Here is a 23,464-nt window from a genome sequence, read left to right on the forward strand (position 1 = left end):
AATGATTTACATGCAATAAAGGTTTTGGATCCTCCGGGATTAGGTCAGTAAGTCATTATCAATTATGCATTTACTGAAGACAAGAGGAATTATCCTACAGGGTCAGACCCTAAAAACACTTTAGGTCAACAGTCCACTTGAAAGTGGACCAATCCATAAGCCCTTTTGGACATTATATTGCTAAGATGGACTTTATATGGACCGAATAGTGTGTGGTTATGTAACACTTACCCCAGTTGAAGAATGCGTTGAATATAAAAGTGCTTTTCTCTACTGTTTATATATCTGTTTTCACATCTGTGTTCACATTGCTGTTTTTGATTTTTTGGTAAAACACTTGAAAAAAACTGTGATTCACTTAACTGAAAATGTATTTTTCTGTCTTCACAATTTATGATTGCAAAGCTATTTGTGTAGCCGAATTAAAAAAGGCTTCCATGATACTAGTCCAGTGCCTGGATAATTCCTCTTGTCTTCAGTAAATGCATCATTGATAATGACTTACTGACCTAATCCCGGATGATCCAAAACTTTTATTGCATCTAAATCATTGCAAACCCAAATATTAGTAGGCAAGACACCCCTTGTGTATATAAAGATAATTGCACCATAACCTCTTTTTTCATTCAATTATCAGCATCTTATGTTTAGATTTTCCTGTAAAATCAAGGCTTGGGTGCATTTGTGATACAATTGTACTGTGTTAAGCAAAGTAACGTTTCCAAAACGTTCCATAGTGTGGGTGGGAATTGTGCACCAATAATCTGTACAAGTTAAACTAAAATGAATATCTGTGGATGCCTTTCACAAGAAATGGGTGCTAACCGGCGATCGCCTTGTCTAGGTTTCCGACATTGCAGACACCAATCAGATCTTTGGCTTGAGTACAATGGAGCCCGGATACACCTTTGACAACGTTCCTTTTGATGGCATCCTGGGCTTGGCGTACCCGTCCGTCTCCTCATCTGGCGCCACACCTGTCTTCGATAACATGATGAAAGAAGGGCTCGTTTCCAAGGACTTGTTCTCTGTTTACTTAAACAAGTAGGTAAAATAATGTTCAACCCGCCTACTCTGGAGCCTGAACTAACCCCTGTGTGCAACACAAACAGGTTACTAAGGTAATTCAGACGTGGACCCTTTGCTCACTGTGCTTAGAGAGGCTCTGCCTCACCACACTGATGAAGCCCGACAAGGCCGAAACACGTGTCTGAGGTTGGTTATGGTACTCGGGTGCAGAGGAGAATTGCCTGGCGTTTCGGGGCTGGATTGTCCTTGTGGGTGGGATCAGACTGACATACAAATGTGAAGGGTGCAGTGAGCTAAAACCTCTCATAAAACAGGCAATGTGGCAGTGTTTGGTCCCAGTAGCGGGGCTCCCACATTTCTGTATATCATTGATGGAAATGGTTGCAAGGTAAGACATGGCTTGCACAGCAGTGCCTCTAGGAAAATGTGGTGGCTTAGAATAGCCTTGTTTCAGAGTGGAATTGTTATACTGTATTATTTTATTTCGATTTTTGTTATTGATGCCAAATGAAACTGCTCTGGCCTTTGAGACCTGGTTGCTTTTCTCAGGGTGCATGATGGCATAACTCCAAGTTATGACATACATTGGTCCGGATGATAAAGTGGGGGCATGTTATATGTCAAAGGGTCATGTTCGATGGGGTCATGTTTGCCACGTCCTATGGTGGTGTGGGTCACGTGGGTCTGAGTACACAGAGTCAGAAGGAGACAAGCGCAAAGAAGAGATAAACTCATATATCGGTGGTATAGATGGATCACTTGCACATTTCTGGGGCGGATTCAAAGCACTGACTGGGAAGACTAGAAAAGGCAGAGGCAGGAAGCGGGAGAGAAGGGGGTAAAAGGAGCAAAACTGCACCATCACGCTATGTTTGACGGGGGTTGTATGGCGCTAAGCCTGTGCTTTCGTTGTTCCGGTATTAGCATAATTGACCTAAAAACATTTGACCTAAAACATTTGATGGAATTTTTGTGACTTTTTTGGGTCAAAATTAATTGAATATGTATATGGGCACCGGTAAGGGTATAGATTAGGTTGAAGGAAGTGAGGGGGATTGCGGGGGTCTCCCCCCACATTTTAGACCGAAAAAAGGTCAAATAATTGTGATCCAATATGATTAGGTCAAATATTTTAGGTCCAATAGACCCAAACCGTGGTTTCGCAGTGCTACGGGGAAGAGGCGTGAGGTGGCGGCCTTGCAGCGCGGGTGCCGGCACCACATCTCATAATTTCCATAGGGATGAAACACACACGGTAGAACCTACAGGTGGGAGGTGTAGATGCCCGCTGTGCCATGAAGCTGAGTAGGGGCTTTCTGCCCAATTCCTCCCGGTGGTAGGGCAGACATATTGATGCCATCCAAAATTCTGTGATGGGCAGAAGCTGGCTTTCCACACAATCAGAGAGTCTGGAATCTTCCGGCCAATCATGGCGTAGAGAGAATTTTGCCAATCTGGACACCGGGACACACCATAATCACTGGATGGCTAGGGTGCCCCCGCTTTGTAGGCAATTGGTTAAGGAGGTGTCTTCAGCAGCCACTGTGATTGGCTGGAACTCCGAGCAGGCTGGCCAATCCTAGAGGCCCTCTCACATCTGGCGGTAAAAGCAAGCAGAATACTCAGAATTGCGTGCCGTGAGGAGGGAGGTGGAATTTAGGGAGATTCTGCACATTCCCAAAGAACATTCCCGTCTGCCCCAGTATAGCATACATTGCTGTAGGGTAATTTACATCACCAGTAATCTAACTGTTATGCCATCATTTCATGAATGTCTATATTTCTTCCTCTTTTTGTACATTCTAGAATCGAAGGGGCTGGCAGCGTCATAACATTTGGAGAAATTGACCCCGCGTACTATACTGGCGACATCAACTGGATACCCCTCACCTCTCAAACCTACTGGGAGATCAAGATTGACAAGTAAGGACTTTTTACATTATGCTGGGTAGAACACCTACATTGTGGCTCAAATGTGTTGGAGTATAGCCCTCAACTCCAAGTCATAACTCAGGAGTAACTTTAGACGATAAGTTGAGGAACAGATGGTGAAGTCATGGAACAAGGGAGACAGAAACAGTAAGGGAACACATTACACCACATTTTTGTGCATTTGTATAGTGGAACGGATGGCCGGAACACACCTTGCGTTTCCGCCGCCTGCTTTCCTCTCTGTCATACAAATGCCCCAGCATTTGCGCCGGCATGTGTTTTCTTACCTGGCGCAAATGCTGGGGCTCCCTTTGGAGCCCGCCCGCGCTATGTGCCGGCACAAAGCAGGCAGACCCCGTAGGGATCCATTGTAAACGCTGTCTTCCATGAGTGTTCGTGGCCGGCAGCGAAAAAAAGAGAAACTGTTATACAAAAGAGACTCTTATGTAGCAAGATATATTTATATATATATTACATTTTTCATGTTCACAAAGTTACGTAAAACTTGTGGCTGTGGATTTACTCCAGCTTCTAAAGTTTCTGAAATAATAAATCCTGAATCAACTTTCCAAGGCACCCATCATTCAGACCTTGACTTCAGAGAGGCGTCTGGTGGTCTGGAACCCACCGGCGTTCCTGGAGGGAATGTAATGGGGGTCCCACCCCTCTGCCACAGGCCATGGAGTCTAAAGGGCACGCTTGGCTCCTCCTCTTTCTCTATAGTGTGCCTGATGCCCTCCTTCAGGTGATGGTCTTTAACCTGCCATCGGGCCCCTTGTGAGGTCCACGGGAGTCCCACGGCACCGCCGGAGGCCATGGAGTGCTGGGGGTGGGCCTCCGGTGCAGCGCTTGGGTCAGTAGTGTCGAAGTGTCTAAAGGGCACGCTTGGCTCCTCCTCTTTCTCTATAGTGTGCCTGATGCCCTCCTTCAGGTGATGGTCTGGAACCTGCCATCGGGCCCCTTGTGAGGTCCACGGGAGTCCCACGGCACCGCCGGAGGCCATGGAGTGCTGGGGGTGGGCCTCCGGTGCAGCGCTTGGGTCAGTAGTGTCGAAGTGTCTAAAGGGCACGCTTGGCTCCTCCTCTTTCTCTATAGTGTGCCTGATGCCCTCCTTCAGGTGATGGTCTGGAACCTGCCATCGGGCCCCTTGTGAGGGCCACAGGAGTCCCACGGCACCGCCGCAGGCCCTGGAGTGCTGGAGGTGGGCCTCTGGTGCAGCGCATGGGTCAGTAGTGTGGAAGCGTCTAAAGGGCACGCTTGGCTCCTCCTCTTTCTCTCCAGTCTGCCTGATGCCCTCCTTCAGGTGATGGTCTGGAACGCGCCATCGGATCCCTAGGGAGGAGCATGGGAGTCCCACAGCACTGCCAAAGGCCCTGGAGTGCTGGAGGTGGGCCTCTGGTGCAGCGCTTGGGTCAGTAGTGTCGAAGTGTCTAAAGGGCACGCTTAGCTCCTCCTCTTTCTCTCCAGTCTGCCTGATGCCCTCCTTCAGGTGATGGTCTGGAATGCGCCATCGGGTCCTTAGGGAGGAGCATGGGAGTCCCACAACACCGCTGCAGGCCCTGGAGTGCTGGAGGTGGGCCTCCGGTGCAGCGCTTGGGTCAGTAGTGTCGAAGTGTCTAAAGGGCACGCTTGGCTCCTCCTCTTTCTCTCCAGTCTGCTTGATGCCCTCCTTCAGGTGATGGTCTGGAACGCGCCATCGGGTCCCTAGGGAGGAGCATGGGAGTCCCACAGCACTGTCACAGGCCCTGGAGTGCTGGAGGTGGGCCTCTGGTGCAGCGCTTGGGTCAGTAGTGTCGAAGTGTCTAAAGGGCACGCTTGGCTCCTCCTCTTTCTCTCCAGTCTCCCTGATGCCCTCCTTCAGGTGATGGTCTGGAACGCGCCATCGGGTCCCTAGGGAGGAGCATGGGAGTCCCACAGCACTGTCACAGGCCCTGGAGTGCTGGAGGTGGGCCTCTGGTGCAGCGCTTGGGTCAGTAGTGTTGAAGTGTCTAAAGGGCACGCTTAGCTCCTCCTCTTTCTCTCCAGTCTGCCTGATGCCCTCCTTCAGGTGATGGTCTGGAATGCGCTATTGGGTCCCTAGGGAGGAGCATGGGAGTCCCACAGCACCATCTCAGGCCCTGGAGTGCTGGAGGTGGGCCTCCGGTGCAGCGCTTGGGTCAGTAGTGTCGAAGTGTCTAAAGGGCACGCTTGGCTCCTCCTCTTTCTCTCCAGTCTGCCTGATGCCCTCCTTCAGGTGATGGTCTGGAACCCGCCATCGGATCCCTAGGGAGGAGCATGGGAGTCCCACAGCACTGCCACAGGCCCTGCAGTGCTGGGGGTGGGCCTCTGGTGCAGCGCTTGAGTCAGTAGTGTCGAAGTGTCTAAAGGGCACGCTTAGCTCCTCCTCTTTCTCTCCAGTCTGCCTGATGCCGTCCTTCAGGTGATGGTCTGGAACTCGCCATCGGGTCCCTAGGGAGGAGCATGGGAGTCCCACAGCACTGCCACAGGCCCTGGAGTGCTGGAGGTGGGCCTCCGGTGCAGCGCTTGGGTCAGTAGTGTCGAAGTGTCTAAAGGGCACGCTTAGCTCCTCCTCTTTCTCTCCAGTCTGCCTGATGCCCTCCTTCAGGTGATGGTCTGGAATGCGCCATCGGGTCCTTAGGGAGGAGCATGGGAGTCCCACAACACTGCTGCAGGCCCTGGAGTGCTGGAGGTGGGCCTCCGGTGTAGCGCTTGGGTCAGTAGTGTCGAAGTGTCTAAAGGGCACGGTTGGCTCCTCCTCTTTCTCTCCAGTCTGCCTGATGCCCCCATCCTCCCTGTCTGCTCCCCATCAGTAGATGATGGGGTGGACAAGTAATATCAATGTGGAAGGTGTTTACGGTTCTAATGTAAGTTCTAGGAGAGGCCAGTATTTTTAACACTTTAGGCGCAGGGTCGGACAGGGGCATGTAAATGGCGCAGGAACCAATGGAACAGTGGCCCACGCTCGCAAATGGCAATTCCTTCTTTTTGTGACATTATAGTGTTTGAGTAGTACCCAAGGGGGAGTTTTATGGTAAAGTGTGCTGCACATTCTGCATTTTAAAGAATGTTTGTTCAGTAACACTGGCCAGAACTTCTAGCTACACATTTGAGCAAACTAGCCCACTTTGACAAATCCACGGACCCACACTGGCATTGCCCCTTTGTCCCATAGGCCAGTCTGAGCCTGCTTGGCCAAACTGACTCAGGGAAATGAAACCACTTGTGTCGCTTGTTGTGGAAATCTGGCACCCACCTACTGGTGGCACCCTTGGCACCGAACTTGTGGTGCCTGCCCTGGGCCAATGCTGCATGGAACCGCCCACTAATCCGAGGCCAGTGTCTGCTGTTATCAGCAGCAGCAAGTTAGAGTGCATCCCACTGGCCCTTCACTTTGCAGTGCATTTCAGCCAAGACATTCAGAGAATAATGTTTAAGGGCGATGGGGTGAGTTTAGTGATGACTGGCAGGCTTCTCCCACCAGTGCATTCATTAAACCTGCAAGCAACATGCCGTTTGTTAAAGGGATAATAATACACAAGAGAAGTGAAATATTCGGACCCAGTTCATAACAAATGAAAGACGCGTGTATTCAGAGAATTATGCAGGTCATCAATTTCACAAGGGAGTCCTGAAGATGTCTGGATCTATGAAGGTTTCCTGAGTATTTTTTGCTGGATGACATTTCACCAATTTCTTTTTTCCGATTTTACCACTTTTGTTTACAGCGAAGAGTGGGGGAGACCCCCACACTCTCCCCCTTCCAAACTCCTCTCCCTCCACCCCATATACCTTACCCAAACTTACCATCTGTATTTTTGTACCACAAGAAGTGTGGAAAAAATGCAGGAACAAAATGTATCAAAACTGTTATTCTGTAAAAGTAATACAACATTTCTAGAGGCCATAACCCGTGTATGGATTAAAGTTGGGGGCCCACGCCGCTCACTAATGTAGGAAAGGCTCCCGGCACTGAAATGGCAAAACAGGACTTGTACACTAAGCAATGTGCCCAGTTACCCGAGGGTCCGGTGCGCTATACAAATAAACAATTCAATTCACTTCAATTTAATTCAGGTCATAATGAGTCTGCCATGGTTAAACGTGAATGAAGAAGAAACATGAAATTCTATCCCTATAAAAGGAATAGAAATGCACGCGGCAGGGCAGAGGGTCATGCCACCTTACCACAGACGACAGCAATGCACAGAAGGATCAGAGGAGACCCTTCTATGGTATGTCGTTTGGCATTTGTGCATTGCACACTGGCAATGGTGAATGGCCGCACTCCGCTTTGCCTGATCCAAGCAGGCTCGGGTGGATGCAGGACTGCACCCACATTCCAATGCATTCCCCATATCGGAACAGGGGATGCATGTTTAAATGCAAGGAGATGCACCCTCCCACTAGCTGATTTGGACTTTTCGTTACACAATGTAATTTAATGTGGCGTTAAAAGTGCAACTTTCACCAATTCGGGAGATTATTGACACGCGTTCTAGGAGAGAAAGGGGAGAGGAGGGCGGGTTAGAGGGATGGGAGGGGGCGGAAGGTATTGCTGCAGACAGGCCGGAAGTACCAGAGGACTATACGCCGGTATGTTTCTAGGTGGTTTGTGCCAGTGACAATTGGGTGTGTGTATATGCAAAGGGGAGAGCCAGGCTCGGACTGGCCTGTAGGGCAATAGGGCAATGCCTGAACCAAAAATGCTAGAGTGGGCACTTTTTTGGATGAAAGGTGGCCACTTTTTTGGCCCGTGTGGGCCAGTTTGATGAGTTATTTCACATGCGACTAGTCATTTTGGCCAGTGTTACTGAATACATATTCCTAAAAATACACAATTTGCATCACATTTTTTTTATCAAAAACCTCCCCCCTTGGGTACTACTCAGACCCTCTGTCACAAAAGGCGTGAATCGCCATTAGCAACCGTGGCCCACTTTTTCATTGGTGCCCGAGACATGCCCCAGTCAGACCCTGGGAAGAGCCCATCAATGCTGGGATCCTGGGAAAGGCACTGGTCTGGGGCAAGAGGGTGAGCTTCTGCGGGCAGTGCAAAGGGAACTCTCTGTTGCGCCATGTCCGTGTGGGGATGCCAGCAAGCATTAGGACATGCTGTGCATGCGGATTTGTGGATGTAGTGTAAGGTGGCAGGAGAGAGAAACATTAAGTAAGTTAGGGGTGCGCTGCAGGAGGGGAGGTTTTTGGACAGTTGGTATTGGTCAGGACGGTGAAGTATCTGTTTCCATGGTTTCACAAATGTAATGTGGATGCTCATTCATATCACCTTTCTGAATTTGCCGCAGCTTGAGATGTGCTTAGGCATGCCTTCGCCTCCTGAAACAACGTTTTGAGTATCGTGTCCTTCGAGCCGATTTAAACCGTAAATAATTGTCGATTCTGTTGAGAAAACATTAAGAGTGATATTTGATACTTTGCTGCCACCTTGTGGTCAATAAAGTTATCGTGATTAACAACGTTTTGGGGTTTCAAAAGGAAATCATTGGGCGAGGAGGCAAGAAGAGTTTTCGGTTCGACAGGACGCCGACGAAGACTTCTGTAGTAGTAAGCATGTAGAACTGTGAAGGGCCCTTTTATTTATTCGACTTTATAAAGCGCTTTGGCCGAAGCGCTATGAATACATTAGATAAATATTTTCAATAATTAGAAGTTATATAATTGATCAAACATGAAGAACAAATTCATTTACTACAAGTGGGAAGATACGTTTTACGAGAAGAACGGAGAGAAGAAGAACGGAAAGAGAAAAGAAGACCATTCCAAAGGGCAGGGGCCAAGAGACCCATGGAGGGAAACCGAGATTATGCACAAGCAGGACGAGCTATTGTGAATGGATACTGAGATGAAGAACGACGTGTCCGCGATGGTACAACTGACACCGATGGAGACACACACTAGGAGAGAGAACAGCAATACAAATATATATAATACAAAGAAAAGAAAACTGGAGACCAGCAAGGAAAGGACGCCGATGAAGTGCAGCAAGCGATGGAGCCATGCAAGCCGCGGGAGGCGAGCAAGTACCTAGGCAGGCAGAACCACGAGAAGAGAAGCACAGCATCTTTATTAACAATAAAAGTCCAGAGGTATGTCTGTCTCTCTATGTTTGTCAGATGCAGTAGCGTTGCCTATTGACACCGCTAGGGAGTGCTGTTGCCTTAGGATATGTAGAGACGATGCCAATTCTCATAGCTTCACCTGTTGTCACCGTTAGAGGGAGCTGTAGGCTTAGGATATGTAGTGGTCCTACTGTGTTAATGAAAACTGCAATTTGGCCAGTGTAGAGGTCCCTGTACACTAGTTCAAGGCATAAAAAAACATGTGTCGTCTGCTATGCTAGTCGAGATTTTGAGTATGCATAGCACAGCACAAATGAGCTGTCCTCAGCAGGGAGACCCATAGAGCTGACATCCGCAGCTTGACGGATCTGCCCGTGGATTCCTAGTGGCCATCAGAGGTTTTCCCTTCGAAGAGCTCATCGCTATACATCTCCACTAAAATCTCACCCCTGACACATGCAGGTCCACTCCTCTCACAGATGTGGAGTGAAAAGCAGAACTTTGGAGAAAAAAAGTGGGAGTAAACTTCATTGGCCCTTGCCGACCACATATCACCACAAACACACTCTGCAGATTCCTAGTAGGAAAACTACACCTCAAAGGGGGCAGAAGTGACGTTCTTGGAGGACATCTGTACCAGGACCACAATTGATTTTTTTCTGCAAGCTTTTCCTCGGAAAAGGACCTCTTGTGAAATGGTCAATCACACTGGTGTCCAGCTCCTCTCTGCAGATATGATATGATAGGTTATTTATAACGCTCGTAATACCAAGAGGTTTCTAAGCGCGGTACCCGGGGATCGAACCTGTGTTGCTCTGTATCGTCTTGCTTCCAAAGCAAGCACGTTGCCCTTGAGCTATCCTCCTGAGAAAGAAATGCTTGGGTTCCTGAAGGTGCATGCCGTGCAGTGCATGCAGGGATGCGCAGGCTCATGAAAGGTACACATCGAAGGAGTGATTGCAAGGTGGCAGGGCTGCGCAGAAGTGGTGCGTGAAGCCTTAGTGGGCCACAGAATAATGCCAAACTCCATCACAGGGTTGTCAACGTTCTGCCCCATGAAAGGAAGGCAGACAAAGCACAGCTGGCACCAATGTGGGTGTTGCAGAACACAAAGTCTAAGAAGACTCCCTGAATTGAGATAAGTGAAAGGGCGTGGTCACAACAAATGAATAGAAGAAATAATTCTGAGGGCAGAAAGGCTGCAAAATCTCACTTACTAAAGGAGGGAGATCGGGAGAAAATGAAGTTAGTTCACAAAGCCAGCAATACTGAATAAAGTACAGTACACACCAATAATGGAAAGGTCTGGAACATTAGAAGGTTTGTACTATATCTAGGTTGGCCAACTGTCCTGTATTTTACTGGATTGACCCGTAATTGGGGACTCTGTCCCGCAGTTTGCAGAGTGGCTGTGGGGGACGCAAGTTGTCCCGACTCCCGTCAGGACAACCTGCCTCCAGCACAGCCACTCTGTAAAGTGAAGTGGTCATCTACACAGCACGGCGTTGCTGCTTGCTCCTTTCTTTCTCTGGGCGGCTCAGCAGCCAGCCCCGGCTCCTTTTGAGACTGCAGGTCGAGCTGCTAACGCTCTGACACCTGTCTTCATTCAAATGCTAAGGCTTTGTTCAGGGCCATCTTAATCACTTTTGGGGCCCTGGGCACAGACATCTTTGGGGCCCCCTTACACCAAACTAAAGGAATTAAGTGATCAAGAATATCTGGTTGCAACCCCAAGCCCCTTGTCACGATCACAACTCATAGGTTGATATGCTGCCTTGCAGCATTCAAAATAAGCATGTTTACTCCCTTTAAGTCCCCGTACCCTCTTCTTTCTTGCTCTAATCAGAATGATAAACAAGTAGCATTTGAAGATCAACGTTAGCAGTCTATGAAGAGGTTACTTCTGTTCTAGAATACAGAATACTTTTTATCAGTAGCATCCAGGAAGGTATGCAGCCTGTAGTATTAATGCAGGACCGTATGTAAAAGCTACATGTAACCCAAAATAAACAGAGAACTCACATTAGCTGCCTCACAGAATGCAAAAGGGATCAAGCATTGATAGAGGAGACACATTGGAAGGAAGGAGAAAGCTACGCATACCATAGCATGGATAGTGGATGCAGATTATAAACTACAAGGAAGGTATCTGTATTCAGGCAGACTGAGATAAGAAGTGGGATATAGTTTTCAAATAGTGTTGTCATTAGAAATCAAAGTAATAAGTGCCTGTGGTGTGCAATATATCAATGCTCACTATTCTAGTGGAAGCAACCCTGTAGCCAGTGAAACCATGAATGCAGCTTTTATGAAGATCCTACCCTGAGAAGGAAATCACTCTGAAGGGCTGACAATTTTGAAAGGATTAGGGACTGGCAATTTTGAGAGGTTAAGCAATACAAGATTAAATTATATGCCCAGGATCCCACATTGGCTAATGGGTAGATGTGTGCCAACTCTGCAATTTCTGCATTTGAACACTTTCTTTTTTAGTTCTTATAATGAACTAAAACAATCTAATTTCATAAAACTGACTTGGAAAGTACACAAATCACATTACCAAACATGACCATTTGAAAAAAAAAAAAATATTATAGAAGGGTGTTACGCAAAATGGGAATGATTCTAGATTAATTCTCTCCATCGTCAAGGGAAGTATATGAGTACCAGCATACCAATCAATGTTATTTAACACATTTGATCTGGGTTTTTCTTTCGTATTTTAAAGATTTAAATACTCCCAAAATAATGGCTTGTGACATTGTCATTTATAAACATGCATAAAAACCTTTCACTTTTACAAAAAACGCAAACCGTTTTTTATGAGCAGACCTTAAAATATGCTTGCTCGAGGCCTGCAACATCTGGTCCACTCTCTTCTGTCTACCACCCCTTCCACTCAAATGGCCTACATAAGAAGAAAGATCAACTAATGGGCTAAAAAATACCACTCCATGCACAAAGGCACACCTCACAGAAGACAGCACAGTAATGTAAGAGATATTAGATGATTTGACCAGGATCACTGTGTCATCTGCTGACAAAGCCAGGATACCAGAATAAACGCTTTTGTTCCACAGTCTTGAATTTGGATACTTGTTCACCGCTTGGACTAACAGTTTTTGCGCATCATTGGATGTGATTGCCTAGGTTTTACACCACCAGATGTGAACAAACCAATGTCTAGACCTTCACCATACAGATGACATGTTCGTTTGTATAGCAACCCCTATCTGGTGCAGGTGCATTGCTGATAATAGCACCTGTTGTGCTATAAAACCAGGTACATATGCAGGCAGGTTTATAAACTTCAAACATAGGAAAGGCTCAGCCAGCTTTGCTGGAATATGCTATTCTAATCTCTCATATGAACACATAGCTCTCTGCAATGAGTCCTTAAAACACTGAGCTAACTACTAAACGATTGTGGCGATCAATTTATCAATATGCATTTCAAATTTAGCTATTGCACATGATCAACATACTTCCCGCAGGAAGGAAAGAATGCTACAGAGTTGTGCCGTTAAGAACACACAAGGTATGTATAACACAGTGAACACAGAAGGCATTACACGATGAATTGATCAAGGCAGAAAGTACTTGTCAAAACAGACAGGCAATGGATTTAGAACCTCAGCAGCATGCCATAAAATATCCTGACATGTGCTATTTAAGTCTGGTGAACAATGGAATCTTACGTCTCTAGATCAGGCAGCCTTGTGGGGTCCCCCTCCAAGGTGGGGGCCCTGGGCAAGTGCCCCTTTTGCCCTCCGATAAAAACATCTCTGGCTTTGTTCCTGGGGTCCTGATGGTCATGTTTGCAGTTAAAACACGTGACCATCACCTCCCAAGGACAAACCATTTGCGTTTCAATTAAGCAAGGTGTTAAGAGCCATTAACATATTTAAATTACAAATGGGGCGGGCCAAACGTGAATGATGCTGTGACATCATCACCGCCTTGTGGGCAAGTGTCCCGCAAAAGGATATACAAAAGTTGGCCACCCTAACTGTATAAGAGACACAAGACCCAAGTCAGTGAGGAACCTGAAAGGCAAAAAACAGAGGACAATCCAAAATCGATGTAAACAGCACTGTGCAGATAAAAGGAAACCTCACAACACAGTGGTATGAACCAGAGGAAGTCATGTACCAAGAGCAGCACCCAAACGAAGATATCTCTCAAGAAAGGGTGCAGCGAAGGACAGGCGGTTTTAGGGAAATTCGTCGGCTGCTTAGCAGATCTCAAGACTTTGACAGGTCAAAGGTTACGTGGCTTCTTGCATGCCTTCAAACATCATATTGTACTATTTTTATAGAAAGGGGGAAAGTAGCGATTGGTCCTCTCTTCAGCACCAGTGGGAGGTGTCACACTGGCTGGGAGACACGGACAGCGGGGTGTAGGAAAGAGTACCGACGAGGGTGGTCACCAGTGAAGAAAATGGGCCTGAGATGAAAGCCAACAAGCCACGTGCTTGTGATCTATGTGTCAGAGTCATAATTCTTCAACAAGTCCATGCACCCCCTACCACTCGACAACATGATTTACTCTGATTATGATTAGAAGCTGCACCTTAAGTGGCCCGAAACTCAAGCCAGGGCCCTTATGGGGCGATGGGCTGGCAGGGGTTCGCTTACCTCACCTCAGTGTTGCCTGTTAGGCCACGCCACCGTAAGAGCCCCGGCTCGACTTTGCAAAAGGGCTGGGGCCGTGGCCTAACAGGCAGCATTCGGGTCAAGTAAGTGTTGCCTGACTTTTAATTGCTGCGCTGACCCCCTGCCAGGCACCGCTTTCACTGGAGATGTAGGCATCATCACCCTCTCACCTGGGGTGTGAGGGTGATTATCACTTCATCCCTAATGAAAGGGGTGCCTGGCAGGGGTTCGGCAGCACAATAAAAAGGTTAGGCTTTTTTTGTTGTAAAGCCTGAAACTCTCACTTCCATGCGAGCGCTTCAGGCTTTAGAAAAAAAGCCTTGCATTGTCATTGGGTGGCCAATCCCCTGCCAATGCCCTCCTTTCATGGAAGAGATGCAAAGATCATCACCCCAGCATCTCTAATGAAAGGGGTACCTTGTAAGGGGTAGGCAAGACAATGAAAATGCAAGGCTTTTTTCCAAAGCCTCAAGCTCTTGCTTACACGCGAGAGCTTCAGGCTTTTAGAAAAAAAAGCAATGCCTTCTAGCAGCCTGGTGTGCTGGGGTTAGCAGGGGACTTTAGGGAGCCCTGGCCGGGCCCTGTCTCAGAAACAATTTTTTGAGCCTGCCGGGGCTCTGCCCTGGCTAGCCCCGGCCCTCTTAAAGCCCTGATTAGAAGTAAAACGTCTTCTCTTGTTTTCCAGGGTTATAATAAATGGCGCAACTGTGGCCTGCAACGCCGGCTGCTCAGCGATTGTTGACACTGGGACGTCCCTGCTGTCTGGTCCCACATCTGCAGTAACCAGCATCCAAAAAGCTGTTGGCGCGACTCTAACGAGCAGTGGGCAGGTAAAGGCATAGATAAAAACAATCAGACTCATTATTGAGTTTACAAAGGTAAACAGGCCTTGCAGTTCCACAAATGTGATTGAGAAGAAAGGAGACACTGGGCATGGAGTCATAATGTACTGTTTCAGCATAGCACATGACCCCTTCCAAAATGCATGATGTTTGGATAATTTTCATTTAAAAAGCATCCCAATGTTCCAATGGTGTGTTAGAAATCCTATTAAGAGTGAAAATACACAGTGAAGTAACATGGTGTATGATCTTTCCCTGTGAAATGAATTCTGTTTAAGAAAAGTCAAACAAAATCCAAGTTTTGATACCTTTTATTGAACTCACTGAAGATATTATGCTGATATGGAAATCCTTTTTATAAAAGCTATTTATGTACCATTTGTTAAATTACTCATATTTCTTTGTTTTAATCAAATTGTATTTTATTTTCAAGATGTGGTTATACTTTTGCTCACTTTTGTAAAAATGTTACGTATGTGATTGAATATTGAAAGGTTGATTTACTCAACCGTAACAAAAAACAAAACCAAAACAAATGTCAGTAGCGTTCGAAGTCCCAGAGATGCCTTCAACGGATAGTGGTCACGTGATAAATGAGCAACAAGGAAAATCACACTCAGACCTGGACATTGGTTTTACATAGAAAGAGAGGTCTGAGTGTGATTTTCCTTGTTGCTCATTTATCAGGTGACCACCATCTAATGAAGAGGTCTCTGGGACTTCGAAAGCTCCTGACATTACCATCTCAGCATTATATCTTCAGTACGTCCAGTAAAAGGAATACAAACTTAGATTTGGCTAGATTTTAAAACTAGACTGAAAAGGCTCAAAACTCGTTCTCCCCACCTTTAAGAAAAGAACATCTGAAATGGGCATGGATTTTGATTGATTAGAAATGTATCTATTGTTTTGGTTTTGGTAGTACTTACACATTTGCCATATTTGTAGAGTCAGCCCAGCTATGAGGATCAGTGGAGGGGAGGACCCATGAGGGTAACAGAGTTGGTTGGAGGGTAGGGCAGCGTGGTGGGCTTCCTCCTTTGTAAAGCACATTTGCTGTCTTATGGCTGCTCCCAGGCGGGTCATGGGGGCGTGAAAGAGATGGTCATTTGCAATGCGATGCAGAGCTGTCACGTGACCATGTACCTTGTTCTACACAGTATTCCGTGAAATGTTGCAGCCTTCCCGACATGCCAGATATCATCTTTGAGATTCATGGAATCCAGTATCCACTCACTCCTTCGGCCTACGTCCTACAGGTAGGTTCTCTTTTCTTGAGTATGGCAGCATAGCATAGCATCCATGCCTTCAGCTAAAAAGTCTGCCAGTCTTCATTGCTCTAACCGTAAACTTGTATTATTATTATTATTCTATTTATTGAGCGCATATCTAGTTTCGAGAAGCAACAAAATGCCTTAAAGAGGTATACACCAATACAGATACACAACTGAGTGCTTTTCAGAGGTATAGAACAGTACAGATGCATAACGGAGCACTTTACAGAGGTACAGAACAGGACAGATGCATAACGCAGCGCTATGCATAACGGAGTGCTTTTCAGAGGTATAGAACAGTACAGATGCATAACGGAGAGCTTTACAGAGGTACAGAACAGTACAGATGCATAACAAAGTTCTTTTCAGAGGTACAGAACAGTACAGAACAGTACAGATGCATAAAGGAGTGCTTTTCAGAGGAACAGAACAGTGCAGATGCATAACAGAGCACTTTACAGAGGTATGGAACAGTACAGATGCATAACGGAGTGCTTTACAGAGCTATAGAACAGTACAGATGCATAACGGATCTCTACAGTACAGATGCATAACGGAGTGCTTTTCAGAGGTAGACAACAACAGAACAGATATACAGCAGGGGACGGTAAGATACAGAGGGGCACAGAGGAGGGGTACAGCTGTGCAGTTTTTCTGTGCCCAGCTTACTTCAACAGTATTTCAATATTCGGCATGGTAGCACCAGAGCAACGTTGGTGCTGCCATAGCCGACTGTGTGCTCTGCCTTTAGCCGGCAATAAGGATTAGCCGACTGTAAGGTAGGCACATAGTTGTATGTGCCTAGGCGCATGCATTGCATTTACTCGCCACCGGCATCCGGGTGCAGTACAAATTCAGTGCTTTGATGGCTGTGGACAGACAGATTATGGTGATGTGTCAAATTGGAAAGACTTAAGATGGTTACTGAAACTAAGGTGAGAGGTCATGAAGGTCAGAGCAGCAGGGAACAAGTTTGAAGTGCATACTCGCATGTGGGATAAGGAGTGGCCAGTGCATGCTCTCTATATGTTAGGTACTTACAGTCTAAAACCCTTGGCCGAAGAGAGAGGCCACCCAGGGCCTTAGCATTAAATCCTTTTCAATGTGTGGCCTGTTTGTCCAGTGCTCATTGGTAACACACAGAGCTTTGAACCGGATCCTCAGTGCTGTTAGGAGACATGTCTTTCAAAGCCCCCACCTGATAAACTTCTGACAATCAGGGTTCCTTCCTCGAGCTATTAAACAAGCTGCAGCAACCTCATGTCCACAGCATCCTACCCTATTTCCACAGCATCCCACCCCATGTCCACAGCATCCTACTCCCATGTCTATAGCTTGCTACTCATTGTCCAGAGCATCCTATCCCATGTCCAAACAGCATCCTACTCCATGCCCACAGCATCCTACCCCATGTCTACAGCTTACTACTCCTTGTAATCAGCATCCTACACCATGTCCAAACAACATCCCACTCCATGTCAACAGCATCCTACCCCATGTCCACACCATCCTACCCCATGTCCACTGCACCCTAGCCTATGTCCACAGCATCCTAACTCATGTCTACAGTATCGTACCCCATATCCACAGCATTCTACCCCATGTCCACAACATCCTACCCCATGTCCAAAGCATCCTAGCCTATGTCCACAGCATCCTAACTCATGTCCAGAGCATCCTACCCCATGCCCACAGCATCCTACCCCATGTCCACAGCATTCTACCCCATGTCCACAGCATTCTACCTCATGTCCACAACATCCTACCCTATGTCCACAGCATTCTACCCCATGTCCACAGCATCCTACCCCATGTCCACAGCATCCTACCCCATGTCCAGAGCATCCTACCCCATGTCCACATCATCCTACCCCATGTCCACAGAATTCTACCCCATGTCCACAGCATCCAACCCCATATCCACAGCATCCTACCCCATGTCTACAGCATCCCACCCCATGTCCACAACATCCTACCCATGTCCACAGCATCCCACCCCATGTCCACAGATTCCTACTCCATGGCCACAGCATCCTACCCCATGTCTAAGGCATCCTACCCCATGTCCACAGCATCCTACCCCATGTCTACAGTATCCTACTCCATGTCCACAGCATCCTGCCCCATGTCCACAACACCCTGTTCTGTATCCACGGCATCCTACCCCATGTCTACAGCATCCTACCCCATGTCTACAGCATACTACCCCATGTCCACAGCATCACACCCTATGTCAACAGCATCCTACTCCATGTCTACAGCATCCTACTCTATGTCCACAGCATCCAACCCCATGTCCATAGCATCCAACCCCATGTCCACACCAACGTCTCCATGTCCACAGCACCCTACTCTGTGTCCACAGCACCCTACCCCATGTCCACAGCATCCCACCTCATGTCTACAGCACCCTACTCCTTGTCCACAGTATCCTACTCCATGTCCACAGTATCCTACCCCATGTCAGCATCCTACTCCGTGTCCACAGCATCCTACCACATGTCCACAACACCCTGCTCCGTATCCATAGCACCCTACTCCTTGTCCACATCATCCTACCCGATGTCCACAGTATCCTACCCGATGTCCACAGCATCCTGCCCTTTGTCTACAGCATACTACCCCATGTCCACAGCATCATACCCTATGTCAACAGCATCCTACTCCATGTCTACAGCATCCTACTCTGTGTCCATAGCACCCTACCCTATGTCCACAGCATCCCACCTCATGTCCACAGCATCCCACCTCATGTCTACATCACCCTACTCCTTGTCCACAGTATCCTACTCCATGTCCACAGTATCGTACCCCATGTCAGCACCCTACTCCGTGTCCACAGCACCCTACCCTATCCCCTGAAAGATAAGGTGGGTCTTAAGGTGCATTTCTTGAACTGCATTAAGGCCTCCCTGGAAGAGCACTTCCAATGTGCTTCAATGGAAAAACGTTAGTCCCACAACAAATACATGATATGTGCATCTCACCAGTTATTGATATATTTGCACTTATAGACTATAGGCCATGCCTGAAAATCAGTGACATTGACGACTTTGGTCAGCTGCCTCCATGGGTAACAAAAATGGATGCCACATAACAGACTGAAGTGGACAAACAAGGAACTAGTGTACAATATACCTCCTCTATAGAATACCTCCTCACTCCCATCCCTGAAATCATCCTTCATAAGAAGTCTCCTGGAGTCAACACACATGACTGGCTCTCTCTGGTGCTCAGGCTCGCTTCCCTACAGGCAATGCAGGACCTTCATATGCACAGACCATTCCAGGTGAAATCAACCTCTGCAGGCAGTGTTTTAAGTGTAATGGATAATCGAGGGGGGCTCATGGGTCGTGCCTAAGTACTTGACCAGGGGGAAGGTAAGGGTTGGAGGAAGGTGTACATTTTTTTAAGAGGCCGATAGGAGAGGGGACACATTGCTAGCATTCATTTTGTTGCACCTATCTCCTCTTTTGTTCTTAATCTGTGGGTCCGGCCCCTGCTGGCAGCCCTTTGACCAGGCTCATCTCCCTATTGAGATGGTCATGGTCTATCGTGAAAGGACTGCCTGCAGGGGTTGGCTCTGTAGATTAAAAAACAAAAGGAGAGGCGGGTGTAGCAAAATGAGTGCTAGAAATGTGCCCCCTCCCACCGACTGATCTCTTACAAAAAGGCACTGGCACCTTTTGTCCCGCCTTTGCAAGAGGTCAGTGGGAGAGGCAGGTGCATTGCTTGCATTCATTTTGCTGCATATGTCTCCTTTTTCCTTTCTTAATTTACAGTGCTGACCCCTGCAGGCAGTCCTTTCCCCAACTACACAGTGAAAGGGCTGCCTTCAGGGGTCGGCATTAGTGCGGGTAACCTTGGCAGACGCCCAGCTCGGGGGTACTTCTGGAGACTGCCAGGGCTCTGCTGATTTTGGGATTTCTCTAGCAAGATAGGTCAGAGAATTAAGCGCCTACTTCAGAGATCTGAATGGAACATGGGGTCACAGATTCGAGTCTAGGCCGGTCCGGCTCAGCTTGCCCTTCACCCTTCAAAGGTCGACAAAATGGGTAAATTACATCGGGGAATAATAATAATACCTATTAGTACAGCACTTAGATGCAATAGGACTCGGCATTAAGCATTATATTTAAAAACGTGATATTAATATAAAAAATTGGAATACTCTCCCAATCACTATACTGTCTCCGCTAGCTGGTCATGCGGTCGCATGCTAACGCCTTCTCTTAATACACAAGGGACTCCACAACCAATAGCATAAGAGTTTAATTGTACTCTCAAAAAAACGAAATATACGTAACATACACACCAAAGCATTTTCATTATGCGCTATGCCTCTGTCCTACAAATTATCACATACTTTTCACTACAAAGAGATCTTTTAATGATAAACTGTGAACTCATTTCTCTCCTTTCTGTTCAGAGCAAAACAGCCTGCCTGACTGGACTCCAGAGCATGGACATCGCCACTGCGTCCGGGGACCTCTGGATCCTGGGAGATGTGTTCATCAGACAATACTACAGCGTCTTCGACCGCAGCACCAACCAAGTTGGGTACGCTCAAGCCGTTTAAGGAATGGATGCAGGGGTGGACTGGGAACCAAACGAGGCCCTGGATATAATTTCCAAAGTAGCCCCAGATTACACATTTTCAGCAAGCTCAACCCTTTTCCTATGAGAACATTTGGAAATCACATACGTTACCGCATAAAAGAGGCCCAGAGCGCAAAGGCATAACAGGGAAATCTCCAGAGTTCCCTATTGGCCAGTCCACCCTTGAATGAATGATGCTTAGTCCAAATTTGCTGGGATTCAGAAACCATGAAATGTGAGAACAAGTGATGGCAGCTTGGGCAGGCCAGGTCATGATTTGCTGCTCCCATTAACTGTGACCATTGATATCTTGAGTTTAAAATGGCTGCAAATGGAGCATTTTCTCCTCATGGTGGTCAGATAGATTAGCATTGTTTCTAAGTCGCTGTATAGCCATAAGCAACTACTTATTTCCAATGTCTTATAACATGTCACTTATTTTAGCGTTTCATGATCACTGGACATCGGCAATGGACGATTGGCCATTTACTATATAAAGGGCCTGATTCACATAATGTTTTCCTATGGGATTGCGCCATTAAAAAACACTTCCGTGAATCAGGCCCTGTTGTAAAGCCTTATACTAGACATTCAGGATGCCTCACTGAAGCACAGACCAGCTATAGTCTAGATTAGTTCTAGGTAGGCTTTGTTTCACTTATGTACAACCTGTACATTACTCCAGTTACTCTTGTATGTATTTACAGTCGCGTGTAGACACTGACAGGAACATGGATAGGTATAGACATTGCTGACAAAGGAGTAGACCCACCTGCCATCCAGCCATCCCCAGCTCATGCTCCCAACTGACACACTCAGAACATTCACACACAGATCCACCCAACATTCTCCTGAGCTTCATTCATGCATCAACATTCTAACAGCAAGCGCCCAGGCCAGTGACAAGACAGGACTACACTACAGGCCCAAAGTTTGTTCGGTTGCAATAACTAACCCATTCGTAAGTAAGGTTGAACTCCAGGATCTGGTTCTGGAAGAGGCCGGGTTCTTGATATGCTCAGGTGTGAAGAGCCTGCGTAGGCCAAGAACAATGACCCCGACCATGACACAGTCTGGCCATGATTGTGGACTACTCTCGTCACAATGGCCAAGCATCTGCTTGACACATCTTCCATGGTGCTTAGCTAGTGCCATGGACACAGTACCAGTGCATGCTTTGTTTCTAGGCGCAGGGCATTATGGCCGTGAACACTGCAGGTCAAAGGGAGTTGAAGAAAGGAGTAATGGCCTCAACATGTTACTGGTGTCGACAGGATCAACCCTAAAACTGGTGTTAAAAGGGATTATTCCTTCAATATTTGTTGCCCTGAAAAATGCTGGGCACGAACTATGCCCACAGCGAGGGAAGATTTAACAAGTAACTTTTCCTCCAGACTCTGTTGTGTCCATTAGAAAAGTAACTTAGCTGCATGGCCATTCGGTTTTTCCTGTGCAATAATAATATGGATACGCCGTGTATATCACCCGGTGACATGTTGCTGGTTTCTATAGACCCTCCATGCATAATTTCCTTTCTATCACTTAATTGTATTCTATGAAAATAAAAAACATGGTGACCTGTGTGACTGGCGTTTTTATCATTTCTTTGTGTGCGACCATCACTAACAAATGGTGTTAGAATTTGTGGATTTGAAAATTGCACCTGGTGCTTTATTTGAAAGCACCACACGCAATGACCAGAGCATTCGAGTGACCATGGAGCAGATCCAAGCCCATGGCAATGGAGAAGAGGTCTAGCCATCAAAGAAGAAGAAACCAGAAGCCTCGGGAAAGGTGTATGCAGAACCAGGATCAATTTGCCATGCAGGTGTGTCCCATAGAGCGGGGCTTCTTACTGAGCAAGAGCTTCCTTCCACTGTGATCCTCCCAAAATGTTGCGCTACCAGCGTCGATTGACTCGAAGGGGACAGGTCCAGATTTAAGGTAACAGGTAGCAGGTAACAGCAAAGGAACCAAGGGCTATCACTATAGGGAGCTGTGCAATGTATGTGCCACCCCATGCTTTATTTAAGCTGGGTGGAAAGGTGAACATTTTTGTGGCATTTAAAATGGATGAAGCAATATGTGTTGTGGCAGGTGAGATAACCTGTAAGCTAAACGTAAAGATTATAACCAACCATTTTGTTTCAATCTTTAGTACAGAAAAGTTTCAAAACAAAGTAATATTTTTTTTACTACAGAGATATCTGAATGCAAGAATGGGGAAATTGAGATGCAACCCATCCTGCTCTTCCTGAAGGTGGTGCTACCTAACATTCATTCATCCATTCGTTTGTTCAGCTGCTTCATTTCGGCAAATGCCACAAAAGGCATCAATTATACATAACAATGGCAGAAAAGAAAAACAGTAAATAAAAGCAACCTCTGGTAAACCCAAAGAGAGCATCAATATAACAATGCATACATCCAAATACATTCCGGACAAGCATACACAATGCTCATAATCCACATCTTCCATTACACAACTCTTTTCATTGTTCCTGCTCAGGGCTGCGGCCCTCTCCACAACTCCACCACCACGAGGCTCGAGATCACCCAGAGACATAGTGGTGGAGTTGCCCTGGATCGAGGGACCTCCTTGTCCTCTTCCCTCACACCGGAGCTTCGGCTCCAACAGGATGGCAGACGCAATGTCTGAATTCGATGATCGGCATGTTCCAGCCCAGAGCCAACCTGCATTCGCCCTGATAGGCGACTGCCTGCTTTAACCCGATGGGCGGTGAGCTGGCAGGCGAAGCCGGCCCTCTGTGAAGGACAACGGTAAAGGACAGGACTTCCCCTGTCTGGACCACTTTTCATCAATCCTTCTCAGAACTGCATCCCTCTCAATAGCTCCACAACCATGAGGCTCCAGATCACCCAGAGCCATAGTGGCGGAGTTGCCCCGGATTGAGGAACCGCCTTGTCTTCTTCCCTCACACGGAGCTTTGGCTCCAACAAGATGGCAGACGCAATGTCTGAATTCGATGATCAGCGTGTTCCAGCCCTGGGCCAGCCTGAATTCACCCTGACAGGTGGCTGCCTGCTTTAATCCG

The 23,464-nt window shown here is 47.1% G+C and overlaps 1 protein-coding gene across 1 annotated transcript in view; it reads left to right on the top strand.

Moving 5' to 3' along the window:
- The window catches only part of LOC138514503 (pepsin A-like), a 45,853-nt gene extending 23,862 nt beyond the window's left edge, over nucleotides 1-21,991 (top strand). Inside the window, exons 5-9 of the mRNA XM_069629977.1 lie at nucleotides 845-1,044; nucleotides 2,836-2,952; nucleotides 14,379-14,523; nucleotides 15,696-15,794; nucleotides 20,239-21,991. Coding sequence (XP_069486078.1) covers nucleotides 845-1,044; nucleotides 2,836-2,952; nucleotides 14,379-14,523; nucleotides 15,696-15,794; nucleotides 20,239-20,388 — 711 coding nt within the window. The 3' untranslated portion in view covers nucleotides 20,389-21,991. The remainder of the gene's footprint in view (nucleotides 1-844; nucleotides 1,045-2,835; nucleotides 2,953-14,378; nucleotides 14,524-15,695; nucleotides 15,795-20,238) is intronic.
- Nucleotides 21,992-23,464: the final 1,473 nt, after the last annotated feature.

Source organism: Ambystoma mexicanum, chromosome 12, assembly GCF_040938575.1.
Source record: "Ambystoma mexicanum isolate Mex_15411 chromosome 12, UKY_AmexF1_1, whole genome shotgun sequence".
NCBI lineage: Eukaryota > Metazoa > Chordata > Amphibia > Caudata > Ambystomatidae > Ambystoma > Ambystoma mexicanum.